The sequence below is a fragment of the Oryctolagus cuniculus genome, chromosome 4, assembly GCF_964237555.1.
Source record: "Oryctolagus cuniculus chromosome 4, mOryCun1.1, whole genome shotgun sequence".
Taxonomy (NCBI): domain Eukaryota; kingdom Metazoa; phylum Chordata; class Mammalia; order Lagomorpha; family Leporidae; genus Oryctolagus; species Oryctolagus cuniculus.
The window spans coordinates 88,283,358-88,299,938 of NC_091435.1; the positions used below are offsets into that span (position 1 = coordinate 88,283,358).

The window sequence follows — 16,581 nt, forward strand, 5'->3', positions numbered from 1 at the left end:
TATTAATAAAAATGTTAAAAATTTTTCTCTTTCTGGTGGTCCTTTTCTATGAACAAAATAGTCGTTGACTTTTTTTTCCTAAACCTATCACAGATTTTCAACAATTTGAAAAACTATTAAGTTATACAGAAAACCACTGTGTAAAGACAGTTATTCATTTCTTTAATCTTTTTCAGATATTCTAAACAAATTTCTAAGAAACTTAATAACTAAAACAATATAACTAAAAATTAGTCTTTTAATCTTTTATAAAGGTTAACTATTTAGTTCAGCTTTCTTCTAACGCATTTTTTTTATTATGATACTTCTGTGAGGTTTTTTTTTAACTCTTTGAATTGTACATTCATTTTTAGGTAAGTTTAGCAACTACTAATTTATATTCTCTTCTTTTAATATGAAGGTACTCTCTCAACAATGCTCTTTGTTTTCATATTAAAAAAGTCCTTGATCTTTCATGCAAAGTTTTTTCCTTCTCACATTATCAGGTTTGTTTGATAATGACTACTAGTGTTTAAGGAAAATGTGTTTTGCAGACACTTTATACACTTATGCTAAGTAACATGGTCCAACAAATAAGTTATTTTTCTATTTTGAAAGCATATCAAACATATTACAGATTTATGTGTTCATGTTACAGTAATATCAAAGTATTGCTGAGATCTGAATTTTCCAAAATACCAAGGCTGATTCTGTGATAGGTCAACTATAAAGAATCTGAATCATTTTAAAGAAATTCTCACATACAATATACTTTTCAATAATGTGTTGAGCACAGAATATGAAACAGAATAATTTTTTTACATGAGCCAGTAATACGAAAAAATTACCATACCATGACTTATGTGCTGAACTAAAAATTGTTTGTACCTAACTGTCCTCTAACAGCTGAGATGGTTTACTACTTGGTAAAACTTTAACTTTCCTCCAACTTTTAGGTGTTATTTTTATGTATAGTCTTCCTCCTCTTAATGAGCCATTGCTGTTCTTGATTAACTATAAGTTAAAACTTAGACAAATGGAAAGTTGTTAGTGGACACAAGATATCCAAGCTTGGCAAAGAAATGCTATCCTTCACTTTCTTAATCCTAAGTCAACATGCTCCCAGGGCTGCTTTATTTGGTTGACTTTGGCTGAAACTTGAATATGGTAAAAGGCACATAATTTTATAACTATTACTCAATAGACTCGTAGGAAAAGGAAAAGAGAGAAGTAAAAGTATAAAAGAATATACTGTTGCATTTTCTTATTTCCCTACAAAAAACAAACAGGGTGTATATAAATATTATAGAAACTAATCCATCTTTCATTATTTACTTTTATTGCAAAAATGTGACTGGAAAAGGCATATAAGGAAGCATTTCACTGGGTTGTGGTTTTTATTGTTACTGTAAAAAGTAAGTTTTGAGGTGAAGGTAACTTTCCCTAAATAATCAAAATATATTTTTTAAAAATATAAAAGCATTAAAATGATCTCTCAATTTAATTGAAGATGTAACAATACTGTGATGTGAAGTTCAAGATTTGCAGAATGTCAATTCTTTAATGCTTCAGGAGTGTGAAGAATTTCATTAACGCATCTTCCATATCTCTGTGACATTTCATCCAAGAAGTCACATCTACAAAAACAAAAGTTGAAATTGTTAAAGCTAATGCAAAATCTATAGATCAATTGGAAATTCATCAACCATACATGAGAAGAGCTTGACCCCTGGTTACATGATGTTTTACTATAGCTTATATTTATATAAAATAGTTTTAGTTTAAGGATAATAAAGCAAAAAGATAACAGCAGATTAAAACACATCAAAAGTGCATTTTAAAGTCCAGGCTGAGTGCTGATGCTGAAGTTTCAATAAAATTATAAAATGTTTTAGTCTGAATTCTTTTATTCAAGAGCCTACTATATTTGCCTTTAGTTTTCAATATTGTTTCAGAGGATGTTGCACAATTCTTATGGGAATGCATTGTATTTTTATGATGTTTCAGAGATCCAATTATATACAGGCATTTAAATAGGGCAACCCTGCTGTATTTAAGAGTTATATTAATTTATTTATATTATTCAATAATGATGATGGCTCTAAGAGAAAAATTGTCATTGTAATATAGCAACATGTGTCTCTCATGACCAAAAATCAATGCATTCGGTACCAAGTGGCAGAAAAATCAATAACCACATCAGTAATTTAATTTCATCAAGTAAGCCTCCTGATTTCAATGGAAGAGTCCTAGAACTTGATAATCACGTTTTGAAAAGCTATATATACTTAGAGAAAATACGTTTTTGGATTTGGATAGAACTAGAGACTTCAAAAACTAAAGCCTTGATTTACTATATTAATGAGTGGAGGAAGACACTGTATAAATATAAGATTATCTTCACAAAACATATATATGAGGGAAGATTAAATAGCACACAGCACTGTATCTGAATTTGATCTTAAATCAAGGAAAACTTCCACAATTAGATACTAGTTTTACATATAGTATGTAGACTCACAGTGAACCCAAGAAGGTAAAAATCCACAAATAAACCTGCTCCTAAAGAGAATATATCGGCCCCCAGAAAAGCAAAACAAGATATTCATAACATCTCATATATCTTTTCTGTTTATTTTAGAATTGTGTGACTAATGAGGTTAGCATACAAGTAAGAGAATTTAGCACCAAAATCTTATGGGTCATGAAGAGGATATTGGTCTAGAAGTCCAAAGAACTAGGACCTAGATCTGGTCTGCCTAAGAGTTTATAAAATGTTGCTAAATTGATTTTCTCTTGTAGCCCTTGTTTATTTAATTGTTAATAAAGTGGGGCTGTATTCAATGAAACCTTATGTCCTCAAACTTGGCAGCATGAGTGTGGGAGTATTATATAATTTTGTAAGTTGTTATTTGTTGAGCAATGCACATACTACATTTCCTGTTTAATTCAAAGGAATATGTAATGGTAAGACAGAATATATAAAACATAACTTTGAAAATTTGAAAGAGTTATAAACATTATTATATTATGGCTTCTGTAATTCATATATTATATCATATGAAGCTTCCCATGAGGAAGTAAAAAAAAAAAAGTCTCAGAAATCCTGGGAAGAGTGTGGGAAATAATGAATAGAAACACAATGGTTGGGCAGGCAAACCCACAGTGACTGATGAAAGAAAAAGGGGAAATGTGGTAAGTTTTCTAAACCTATTTTTTGTGTGATATTGTCTTCAGATTTTAATAGTAATGATAAAGATTGTCTTCAGATTTTAATAGTAATGATAAAGATTGTCAAGATTCTCAACAAAGTATGTTAAGAGAAGGACATACTTTACTACTTTGGGTCTCACCCAGTAGTGATTTAGAAACCATTATATTAATTCAGTTCTCTTCATAATTGGGATTCTAGATCTGAAAAAAACAAGGTTTCATCTGAATTTTTAATGATTTTCTTGGCAGCATTCAGTAAGTCCTCCTGTATTTATAGACATTAAATAACTGTAGAACTTCATCAATCAACTCGTTGGAGAATAAAATTTCTTTGAATCAAGTCATTCTTTGAATAAAATAGTTGAGATTCCTTCTATAGCTTTAGAACATTTGAAAAAGAGGGGACAAATGGGACATTTTAATTGTGAGAGGATTAGGGATGATGTGATGCTTGGAGATTTTCTGCATCATTGGTCTGAGGGCCCTCATGAGAAAAGTCAAAAGCTTAATTTCCTCTTCTCTAGTCCAGGTTGTCTTACCTGTTTGGCAGGGAGGATTCACCTTATATAAGCCCTATTGGGAGAAAATATATCATGTAGATTTCATCTTCAAAAAGATTTTAGTGTTTAAAATATGCAATATATATGATGAAATGTATGTTTAGCACAACTCAGAACTTAAGCTTTTGGATGTTAATTCTATCTGCATCACTTCTTGTCTATGAGGAATTTTAAGTTAACATATCAAAGCTTTCTTTCCTCTTATATGTTTAATAGTAACTAATGATCCTAATGTACTTGACACATGCCAGACACTATTCTTAGTGCTTAATATGTGTCAATTCTGTAATTTTCAAGAAAATGCTATGTGGTAGAAATTACTATGATTCTAATTTTATGGAAGAAGGTTTAAGAATGTAAGCCAGGTCTCATAGCTAACAAATAGGTGACCTGCTGTTTGAACTGTAAGTCCTGATCTCCCTCCCTGGCAATTTTACCCCTTTCATGGTACAGTACTGCATTTCAAGACATTAGAGATGGTAATGGTATTACTTTATGGAACAGGATGATGAATGAAATGTGTGTGAAGCACTCATTAAGGGCTTGGCAGAAAGTGAATTTTCACAATTATAATATAAACTGTTAATCTTTCATGTAATGTGTGTCCATCAGGTTCTTGGACCACATCAAACACCAAACTTAATCTTCAAAATATGTAATATATGTTTATTTAAATGTAAAAGATGTGGAAAAGATAACTTGTCATAAACAAAGTCATGCATGAGTAACATAATTCGAATTTAGATAAGTTTTGATTCCATAGCTAATACTTTCCTGGTACACCATTCTGTCTTTTGATTCATGTTACTATAATTCTAGTAATCTATTTATGAGCAACAAAATGATGTGTATTTCTGGAATGCGTTTCCTTAACAGAGGGATTGTTACATACTTATGTATATTTATGAAGGCAATTTATTAGGTTAATTGGAATATTAAACCTTGTTTTGTATATTAACAGTCAATAATCACATAGAAATCTGTAAAAATGTTAATTCATTACTCTTTGAGGGTGAAGAAGACCTAGGTATAATTTAAATTCTTTGACATGAATAAAGAAATTGAATACAGAAGTGTTTGGGAAAGTGATTTATAAGCCAAAATATCAAAAGTGAGATTATGAACCAGGTGGATACTTTTGTTGATCGTGAAATGTTAATCAAGTGCCTGCACTTGATTACTTACCCAAATTGTACTTACAATTTGGAGTCAATTAGCCTCTGGAATTTGAAAGTCGGTTTCTACCAATCCGATCCATGGGAATACCAAATCTCCTTTTTGGATGATCTACTACTTTTCTGAAAATCAAGGTGAATTTTAAATTAATCAATCATTGCTTTGGCTCTTTCATTTCATGCAGATCTGGAGTTGGAATAATCAGGATAGTTAACCATTCACCAAGACCCACCATGTGCCAAGCATGTTCTAGTTTCAACATCTCTTGAGGTAGGTATTACTAGCTGTATTTTACATATGCATGAGAAATGTGAGGCTTAGAGTAGTTATCTTAACCAAATTCAAATAGACCACATGAAAAAGCCATGCCTTTGCAGCATATTAATCGGATAAGTGCTTTAGTTTGGGTATATTCCTTCTTTCTTTGAGATGGTATTTCCCTATTAATTGAGAAAGACTGGAATGGGTCCATGGTGTTTTGCAATCTCTGCCTTAGAATGGTTCTCCTGGAGAAAGAATGATGATGGGAAAGGAAATGGTGCTGATGCTAAGACTTAATGTGGAGTAAGTGTGCTTCTCATGTCTTCATTGAGACAACCCACAGAAGCTTTGGATGTGATGGTCTACATTTACTTGTATTCTGTATGTCCAGTTTATGCTGAAATGGTGTAAACAGCTTCTATATTAAAATAAAGCTTTAAAAAATCCACATGGGGCTACAAGAGGCCAAATGTACCTTTCAGCTCAAGTATGCTAAGAATTAGCTCTTTAAAAAGAAACATTTTTTAAACATTTCTATTTATTTTGTTGTTACCATCACTTAGAATTATCAAGCCAAAATCCTAACAGGACAGGTCCCAAAACTTTTGTGTGTAACTTTCACCTGGAATAAAGAGATGCTTGAGTATTCATAATGATAGAGGCGGGAGATGTGAACAAGTTGATGTAAGAGACTTGCCTTATAGCTGAAGGTAAGTGACTTAAAAATATGTTGGTGTTCTTGCTGAATTATTAAACAGAAAATAGGTTATAAGGAGGTACTTAAAAAGTTCATGGAAAACAGAATGTAAAAATGTTATTTTGGCACATAATAATTTTGAAAATATTTCATAGTTTTTATATGTATTTTTCATATACTTTTTGATGACCTTTCGTATGTAAGGATTTCTAAATTTTTGCACCAAAATAAATTTATCTCTTTTTAAGAATTAGTTATTTATTTGAAAGACAGGGTTACATAGAGAGAGGGAGAGTCACAGAAAGATCTTCCAACTGCTGGTTCACTCTCCAAATGGCTGCAATAGCAGGGATTAGCCAGACCAAAGCCAGGATACAGAGTCTCCATCTAGGACTCCCTTCTGAGTTACAGGGGCCCAAGAACTTGGGTCATCTTCTGCTGCTATCCCAGGTACATTAGCAGGGAGCTGGATTGGAAGTGGAGCATTCAAGACTTTAACTGGTGCCCATATGGAATGCTAGCATTCAAGGCTGCATCTTAACTTATTGTCCCACAGCACCAGTCTCTAAACTTATGTTTTAATTTCATTTTCCCACTGTCTTTTTGAAGCTCCATTCATATTTTAAGCAAACAATATAAGAAATTGAAAGATTGCAAGTGCAATAAGCATTTTGATCAAGAAGTAGAACATCATTAACAATCAAACACTTTTGGAATAGGAAGGAATCTTAAAGTTATTTCCCCCTAAAAGCAAAGATTTCTGCTGTAATTTTTGACTGTAATTAAACTTTATTCCTTGAAAATCTCAGTGATGTTACCACCAGACAACCTAATTTTAAATACTTTAAAGAGTTAAAGGAAATATTACTTCCAAAATTTTAATGGCTCTTTCTCTTTTTTCTAATTACTTGCATTATGTTATTAATATGTAAGTACAGAAGATGGGATTATGGATGTTTTTACTATAAAGAATATTAAACATTTGAAGAGCTTAATATATTTACCCTGATTGTTCATTACACAATATATGCATGTTAATGACATATCACCTCCAAAAATATGTGCAGCTTTTGTCTGTAAAAATAGGAAGTTATAACCTTAAAATAAAACAAATTGATAGATTAAACAAAAGAATAATTTAAGCACCTAAAGGAAATGAGTGTCTCAGTATTTGAGGTTTTTCCTAGCATAATTTACTGTGTACCTAATATATATATAAAGTTCTTTTGTGACTATTTTTGTATAAATGGATCTTTTCTTTAAGAAACCTATAATTAACTATTCTCAGAATAATGAAAATTTTATGTAAATACAGAATACTATCTCTCAGTTTTATTGATAAATATTTTTTTCCTTAACTATCAGGACTGAACAGCAGTCTGATATATTGGTAAGTAAATACTTTATTAAAAGGCTCTGAGAAGCATGGAGGACAATGTGGACACAGGAGATTTTTTATTGCTGTAACTTACAATTAACAAACACTACTTACTTTTAATTAAAAATAATTAACTTTTTTAAATTTATTTTTTATTTTTTAAAAATTTTTTTTGGCAGGTAGAGTAGACAGTGAGAGAGAGAGACAGAGAGAAAGGTCTTCCTTTACTGTTGGTTCACCCTCCAATGGCCGCCGCGGCTGGTGTGCGGCGGCCGGTGCATCGTGCTGATCTAAAGCCACGAGCCAGGTGCAGGACCCAAGGACTTGGGCCATCCTCCACTGCACTCCTGGGCCTTAGCAGAGAGCTGGTCTGTAAGAGGGGCAACTGGGACAGAATCCGGCGCCCCGACCGGGACTAGAATCCCGGGGTGCCGGTGCCACAAGCGGAGGATTAGCCTATTGAGCCGCAGCGCTGGCCCAAAATAATTAACTTTAAAAAAAAAATTGTTGAATCATTTGAAAGGCAGGGTGGCAGGGAGAGAGAGGGGAAAAGACAAAGAGAGAATCTCCCATCCACTGGTTCATTCCTCAAATGGCCGCAATGGTCAAGTCTGGACCAGGCTATAGCCAGTGCCCAGAACACCCTCTGGGTCTCCCACATGCAGTGGAAAAACCTGCGGTCCCCTTCCAGAAACTTGTTGAAGACCCCCTCACATGGACTTCAAATTTTTTTCCACCAAAATAAACTTATCTTTTATAACATTTCTGTGAACTTTTTGAAATTCTCTTGTATTTTTTAACTTCATAACCAAGTGAAAAAATACTTTTTGGAAAATTAGCATAAAAATCATTGTCAAGAATAATAAAAAGTATGAGTATCAGTCATGTTTTAAGTTCTTTTATATATTTGTAGATAATGGCTATTTAAATAGAAGGAAAAAAATCTCTCCTTTATATTTTTAATTATCTTTTCACACATAAGTGAATTTATATACTCTTAAGAAATTATTTTACTTTAGTAGTCACAAAATGGCTTTCCCGAGGTATCCATGTCATAATCCCACATTCTGTAAATATGTGACTTTGAGATAGGAAGATTTTCCTGAATCATCTTGCTGGGTGCAGTCTACTCCCTGGGGTCCTCAAAGTAACGATGATGACGAAAGAAGGAACAGAAGAGAACAGCGACCTGAGAGCGACTTCCCCCACCACCGCTGCCTGTGATGATACAGGAAAAGGTCAAGAAATCACAGCACGCTGTGGCCTCTGAAAGTTTTTAAAAGAAAATGAGGACTTTGGTGCTACAAGCTGTAAAGAAACAATTCTGCCAATAACTTGATTAGGCAGGACATTAATCTTCCTCTCAAGCCATCTCACATCTTGACATCTTCTGTGCTCAGATGGCAGAAAAAGTGAAAGACAGAATACAGAGTAACATGTAAGAGGATATTAGCTGCCAATCATGGCTAAAACCGAGTCATGTGACTCTATTGAACGCAAAAGGAAAATCGAAAATGTTGTTGGGAATGACATACAATGTATTTCAAAAATTTTGTGGAAAATGTATGCATGAGTTTCAATGTTTTTCTGTACCCAAGTGGAGCAAGTGGAATTATTTTTTTTCTATTCAGGTGACAGGGAGAGAATATGAGGGAGAGAGGAAAAGAGGGAGAAAAAGAGAGAAAGAGTGATAAATAGAGAGATTATCTTCCATTATCTTCCATTCCTGAAACGCCTGCAATTGCCAAGACTGAGCCAGAAGCCAGGAACTCAACCCAGTTCTCCCAAATGAATGGCAGGGACCCAACTACTTGAGACATCGCCTCCGCCTGCCAGGGTCTGCATTGGTAGGGAGCTGGAATCAGTATCTGGAACTGGGAACTGAAACTAGGAACTCCAGTATGGAATGTGGGTGTCTAATAACTAAATCAAATATTCTATCCTATACCTCTTTTCTGATTCCATTTTCAACACACTTTTGAAGTACCCTGCTATGGGGCACAGTGAGGATATGATAGAATCTGACTGATAGAGTTTAAGATAATTAATTTATATTGTTTGAAGCTAATAAATGTTATAATTTATTATAGCAGCATTTTTCTATACTTGTAAATTTTTCTATAAGATTTAAGGCTTATGTCTAAGTGTAATGTAGTTAAAAATAGAAAATATTAAAATAATAAGATTCTGGGAGGTTCTTTGATCCTTCAGTTCCTTTTCTAACTGTTCTACCATTTTAAGTCCAGGGAAGGGGTAAGGCAGAAACCATCTAGGATGGACAGAATTCTCAGGGGTAGTTTCAGATGAAAAGGAAGAAGAATAATCCTTTCCAGGTATTTTAAGAATGGGGAGTAAGGGGCTGATGCCATGGCACAGTAGGTTAAATCCTCCGCCTGTGGCACCCGCGTCCCATATTGCGGCCAACTGGGGAGTGAACCAGCAGAAGGAAGACCTTTCTCTCTGTCTCTGCCTCTCACTGTCCATAACTCTACCTCTCAAATAAATAAATAAAATCTTTTAAAAAAAATAAGGGGGAGAAGGAGAGGTAATAGCATCGTGAAAAAGGAGTCCTACTACTCCCATCAAGAATCAATGTTGTTGGTCGGCGCCATGGCTCACTAGGCTAATCCTCCGCCTTGCGGCGCCAGCACACCGGGTTCTAGTCCTGGTCGGGGTGCCGGATTCTGTCCCGGTTGCCCCTCTTCCAGTCCAGCTCTCTGCTGTGGCCAGGGAAGGCAGTGGAGGATGGCCCAAGTACTTGGGCCCTGCACCCCATGGGAGACCAGGAGAAGCACCTGGCTCCTGCCATCGGATCAGTGCGGTGTGCCGGCCGCAGCACGCTGGCCGCGGCGGCCGTTGGAGGGTGAACCAATGGCAAAAGGAAGACCTTTCTCTGTCTCTCTCTCTCACTGTCCACTCTCTCTCTCTCACTGTCCACTCTGCCTGTCAAAAAAAAAATAAATAAAAAGAATCAATGTTTTCAATAAAAACAAGAATTTTTCTTTTTCTTTTTCCTGTTCTTTTTTTTCCCCAAAGAAACTGCTGTTTATTTAATGAGTACCAATTTCATAAGTACAAGTTTAGGAATACAGTGATTCTTCCCATCAGATTTATGATGCTCTCATAAACCATTACAAATTTAATCAGACATTTATTGGTCCCTATTATCAATTTATATTTTAATGAAGACAAAAATAAATGAAAGTAGCATTTTTTCTTTATTCATTTATTACAGTTGATCTGTGCCTGCTGAAGCAAATGAGAAGCAATTGAGTTCCTGGTGAAAATCAAAATTAACTAGCTTCTTCCAATCTCCCTCGCTCCCTCGCTCCCTCCCTCCCTCGCTCCCTCCCTCCCTCCCTTCCTTCCTCCCTCTCTCCCTCCCTCCTTTCCTTCTTTCCTTTTTCTCCCTTCCTCCTTTCCATCTGTCCTTCTTTCTCTCCTTCCTTCATTCTCCCTTTCCCTATTTCTCCTTCCCTTCTTTCCCCCCAGATTTGATTAAAAAGCCATCAGAAACCAGGAGATAGAGGACTGTTTGATCCTAATACTTACTGTTGGTGTGACCCTCTGAAAGTCTGTTATTCTAAGCCTCTTTATCTTTGATAAAATTAAGATAATCCTCACTGCACTATGATGTTATTCTAACAACAGATCCACAATTACTTTATCTTGTCAAAATTAAGATTAAGACTTGCTCATGAATATTTTGAAACTAAATTTAAAAAAAACAATTAAAATATTTATAAATCCACTCAATGCTTTATATATTTTGTACTAACTCAAAAGTCATATCACTTTTTCAAAATACATGAATAAAAATCAGTTGCACAGGAAATTAAAATCTATACAACCTAGCTATTAGGAAGTAAATTGCAATCTAGTAATCTTAAAATTTTTGTTTATATAAAATGAATATAATAGTACTAAGCTCTATCACACATGCAGTAACATATACATAAATGTTAGAAGAAATTCCTAACACCAAAGGGAAAGCTATACTTTCTGACTATCTAGTCCCTCTTGTGACAAAATAATGGTATGACATGACTACAGATGCATTTAAAACAGTCCACATTTTCCATTCTAAAATATTCTGTAAGTAGTTTCAAAATAAAGAATGTTTGTCAAACTAATGTAAAGGGAATGACTGGATTTTTTTTAAACCCAACTTTAATCTTTACTCTAAAACATATACTACAAATTAGGACTTAAATTCATGGGTAATTCCATTTCTAAAGCTATTTTACATTCAAAAAAGGCAGAAAAACTATTTTTAAAAGTTTAGTTGAAAATCAGTACACATAAGGAGTCTATAAATTTATACTCGGTTTTAAATAAAAGGAAAATGAACATTCCTGTATGCAGCATTAGCATAAGGAATAAAGTATTACCAGCACTGTAGACAACCCAAGTGTTCCCCATCCCATCTTGCCTTTCTCTCATGATTCAGTCTCAGAGGTAATCTTTTGACTAAATTTTGGTCTAATCATTTCCTTGCTCTTCCTTATCTTACAGCCTGTGTATATATTATTCAAAAATCTATTGTCTAGTTTAGACAGTTCTAGAATTGTACTTAAAAAGAATCATGTATTGGAGACATAATGTACAACTTAGTGACTATAGTTAATGATAATATTGTTAATATTAATAATTATTAGTACAATTAGTTATGCTATTAACAAAGTTAATAATAATGTATTGCATACTTGAAGTTTGTTAAGAGATTGCAAGTGTTTTCAGAACAAGAAAAGTAATAATGTGAAGTGATACTTAATTTGCTTGACTGTGGTCATCTTAACGTTCCTAATGAGGGTTGTGTGATGACCACTATGTGCCATACCTTTTTTTTTTATTTGATAGGTAGAGTTATAGACAGTGAGAGAGAGAGAGACAGAAAGAAAGGTCTTCCTTCTGTTGGTTCACCTCCCAAATGGCTGCTATGGCCGGCACTGCACTGATCTGAAGCCAGGAGCCAGGTGCCTCTTCCTGGTCTCCCACATGGGTGCAGTGCCCAAGCACTTGGGCCATCCTCCACTGCCCTTCTGGGCCACAACAGAGAGCTGGACTGGAAGAAGGGCAACTGGGACTAGAACCCGGCACCCCTATGGGATGCCAGCGCCACAGGCGGAGGATTAACCAAGTGAGCCACAGCGCCGGCCCACAATACTTCTTGAAAAAAATTAATAGCTTTGAGAATTTACCAAAGCCGGAGAATACGAGTGCCACATCATGGAAGTATCAGTCAAGTAAGGCATTCTTTTACTTCTCATGCCTCCATCCTCAATTATAATGAAGACAAATGGCAGCCTCTTCTAGTACAATGGAGAAAGTAAAGATAAACTGACCACAATGCCCTTCCCACTGCAACTTCGAGTTTTATTGGGGCCCAACCTTGGGAAATGAGAAGCTTTCATAGTATTCATGATTTGGGCTAAGATATGAGCATTTTTTAAAATTACTGAAATATGGTTATTTTTTCTAGTAAAAATGACCAACAGGATTCTTATTATTTCAATGTGCCGAGTAGAGCCATAGGATTTGCCTTTGATTTTTCCTAGGGATAAAGAACAGGTACCTCTCAGTGGGTTTTAGTGCATGTCGGTGGGAGATGAAATTGATTTTCAGATTATGTAATAGGGGATGTCTTTTAGTTTTAGTAATATTCTGTAACAAAGCGCTTATGTACCTGGGTATACAGAACATGTGTAATTGTGCTTCCGTATACTCTCCAGATCTACTCTCTACATTTTTTCATCCTACTCTGAGTCCCCAGGATGCTGATTTTTTGGACCACATAAAAGTCTCCTTTCCCACTGGCTTTGATCTGGGTCAACCAATAGGCAGCCTTCACAAGTGAGATTGGAGGGGAGTGAGGAAAAGCCAGGATAATTTTCTCCTGGCCCTCTCTTTGCAAGACCCCTTCCAGTCATCTATGCCTTTGAGCAGTTCACTGCTTCTCTTAAAGCATCTGACTCTACAATCCTCTTTCTTATTTTCAGATCCTCTCCCATCACTGTGTGTTTTGGCCAGGGCCAAAACATCTACCATGATCCATCCATTTATACTCAGATTTTTAGAGTCTTCTTGTGAATAAAGCCTCCTCAAATTTTCCTATTTCAAGATGCCCGTTTCCTATAGGTACCCTGACTGACGCATAACATTACTTGCTTGACTGACCTCAAAATGTTAAAGAGACAATTAAAGAGCAATGATAGTTGTGGAAATGTTTAATAATAATTAAATTCAAATGTAGAATATTATTATTCTTGTATTTGCAATATATTTTTGGTACTATATGAAGGAATGAGGCAAACCATTTTTTTACTCTGGGCCAGTGATCATCTTCTAACATCAGAGGGTCATTTAGATAGTATATACTATTTTGACACAGATATAATCATGTCTGCTTCCTTATTTGCATAACTGGAGTGACCATTCGTACACTGAAGGCTTTAAACAAGTGAAATAAAGTGAAAAAATATTTTAGACTTTAAAACACAGTTAGTATTGCCTTGATAATTAAATTTGTATATGTAACTGAAAATGTTGGAAAAATATTCAGGTGAAAAATACATTAAACAATATAAAATAGGAAACAATATATATTTATTTGTTTCTTCTAGATAGAATTTGACATAGAATTTGTACAGCATATGGGAAATCTGTATTTCTCTCTGCTCTGTGCCTTTCAAATAAATAAATATAAATAAATACAAATTTTTGGTTTAAGACCAAGCACAGCAATTCAGTGTAAAAACTGAAAGCTACAGTGAAATTTCATGAGAAATATCATTTGAATTGAAGTTGAATGCATATATTGTTAATTATTAAAAACAAAATTATAAAGGCCTAAAGAATCTAACTCAGGGGAAATATTTAGCTTTTATGTGCACAGGGCTTATGTGCAAGTGCCTGGAAATAATTGGAGGTGAAGGTAAACAGAGAAAAGAGGAAAAGGACAAGGCCATTTTTAACCTCCTAGGGTCATCACTATTCTACTTGCTTTATCCAACATCTTGCTTTATCTAGCATTCAGTGGGTCCTTTACAAACTGCTCCAGGATACAGACCAAGCCAACATGGACTTTTCACTGTTCAGTTCCAAGGGCACAGATATGAATAGTTATGTGAACAATATCCCTGTGTGACCTCAGTTGTCCTCCCCAACATTATTTCTTATCCTCTGATTCTTGTTACCTAATATGGAGCCCATGCCATGCTACTCAGCTCACCCTTCAAGAACATGCCCCAAAATGTTCAAACTCAAAGCTATCTCTTACATGTTTTTCTCTTAACACAATAATTCTTGTTCATCCATTTCATTGGTCAAAAAGATACTAGTTCTTTGTGTCAAAATTTGTTGTTATTGTTGAATCTGAGAATGTCTTTAAAACTTTCTTAAAGAATTTTGATGAAATACCCATAATCTCTTCAAATAGTAATTGTTTCTTTTTTATTTCCCCATAAAACTCTTAATTACTATAAATTACAATTTCTCACTCTATTTGCCATACTTTTGATGTATTCTGAGTCATTTCCTTAGCCTTATCCTATGATGTATTTGTTACTCTATTGGTCTAATCTTCTATCTTTCATTGCTTAGTTCTATAAATGTATTTCAGAATAGTACAGACACACGCCATAACAGAAAAGTGTAGTGAACACCTGTGTGCTCATCATTAAAGGAAAACATTACCAATTTATTGCAAATCTTGTGTTTCTATTCTACTCCCCCATACCATGAAGCAAATTTCAGATAAATACGGATAGTTTGCCACTCACTGTGATTTCACTCACAGCTTTTCCATTTCATCATTGTGTGGGAGATAAACATATTCAGTGGAACCCATGCACTGAATTTTGATCTTTCCCTAGGCTACTCATAGGTGGGACATCACTTTGTCATGATGCTGGGAAGCTGTGGCTCCCAGTTCAGTCAGCCACGCCATCCTGACAGTAAACCACAGAGGCCCTGGGATGTACTGTGTTGCTAAGCTATGATGGTCAGGATGTCAGTTGTGCTAAATAAGGCAATGATCAGGATAGGACATGACTCCATCTGAGTAACCCTTGCTAAGTTAAGGAGAATCTATCATTCATGTTTATATATTTAACTGAGGCATTTCATTTTTAACAAAAATTAAAACCTTACTCAAACTTGAAACTAAATTAATGTCATTAAGCAGTCACTATTTATACTCATAAATGTCTTCTTCATATGTTAATTTTATAAAAGATAGTTGTTTGAATCAGGAACAAAAAACCTTGCAACTGGTTAATAAGTCTAAGTCTACCTTTTTTTTCCCCTCTGGTGAAATCCTTGTAATTTATTTATTACACAAGACAGGTTATTTTTGCTGCAGTTTCCTCAGTCTAGATTTTGCTGATTGCATCTTGTAGTGTCTCAGAAGTTATTTCCGTTTTCCATATTTTCTGAAAATTGGTAGGTAAATCTAAAGATAAGTCTTTTGTTTCTGGCAATATTATTTTATGGGTGGTGCTGTGTTCTTTCAGCAGGAGGCATACAATGATTGGTTTTCCTTTGTGATACTAGCAGCAGTTAATGCTTCATCCATCATTTTATTAAAGTTACTATTCTATCATTTTTATTCATTAATTAGACAAGTTAATGCTATAAGGTGAAATTTTTTTTTGAAATCCATGCAGGATTTTTCATAATACATCTTTTCTCTGAACCTTTGGAAGTCCCTTTTATAGCTGAGTAGTATTCCATTGTGTGCTGTCTTAGTCTATTTCACCTGTATTTTTATCATTTAGCTTATATGCACTTTGAAAATTCTTTGTTACCAAGGTATTTTCTATGTTTTGCATTTTCTTTCATGTACTTGAAAATTCTTGGGGCTGGTGCTGTGGTGTGGTAAGTTAAGCCTCTTCCTACTGGTGGTGGTGTCCCATATGGGCGATTGTTCCAGTCCTGGCTGTTCCACTTCCACTTCAGCTCTGCTAGTGGCCTGGGAAAGCAGCAGCAGGTGGTCCAATTGCTTGGGTTCCTGTGAGAGCCCTGGAAGGAAACTCCTAGCTCCTGGCTTCAGATCTCCAATCTCTGACCTTTGTGGGCATTTGGGGAGTGAATCAATGGATAGAAGACCTCTCTCTCTGTCTCTCCCTTTCTCTGTAACTCTTCCTCTCAAATGAATAAATAAATCTTTAAAAATCATACTTTGCCTATATATTTTATTATTTTTGTGCTACAGTACATAAGTCTTTTAACCTTTCATATGAGATGTGTTTGTATGCAGAAGTTATTAACTTTTTTAAAGATGTATTTATTTATTTATTTGCATGCATTTAAAAAAT

General features: G+C 34.8%; 1 protein-coding gene across 2 annotated transcripts in view; it reads right to left on the minus strand.

The window, feature by feature from the left end:
- Positions 1-1,295: 1,295 nt before the first annotated feature.
- The window catches only part of OSTN (osteocrin), a 36,814-nt gene continuing 21,528 nt past the window's right edge, over positions 1,296-16,581 (minus strand). Inside the window, exons 4-6 of one of the 2 annotated variants that reach the window (XM_070073176.1) lie at positions 4,953-5,050; positions 3,732-3,765; positions 1,296-1,616 (exon numbers count right to left, since the gene is read on the minus strand). In XM_070073176.1, the coding sequence (XP_069929277.1) occupies positions 4,966-5,050 (85 nt within the window). In that variant the 3' untranslated portion in view covers positions 1,296-1,616; positions 3,732-3,765; positions 4,953-4,965. The remainder of the gene's footprint in view (positions 1,617-3,731; positions 3,766-4,952; positions 5,051-16,581) is intronic. The other variant, XM_017346706.3, reaches the window with a different exon arrangement.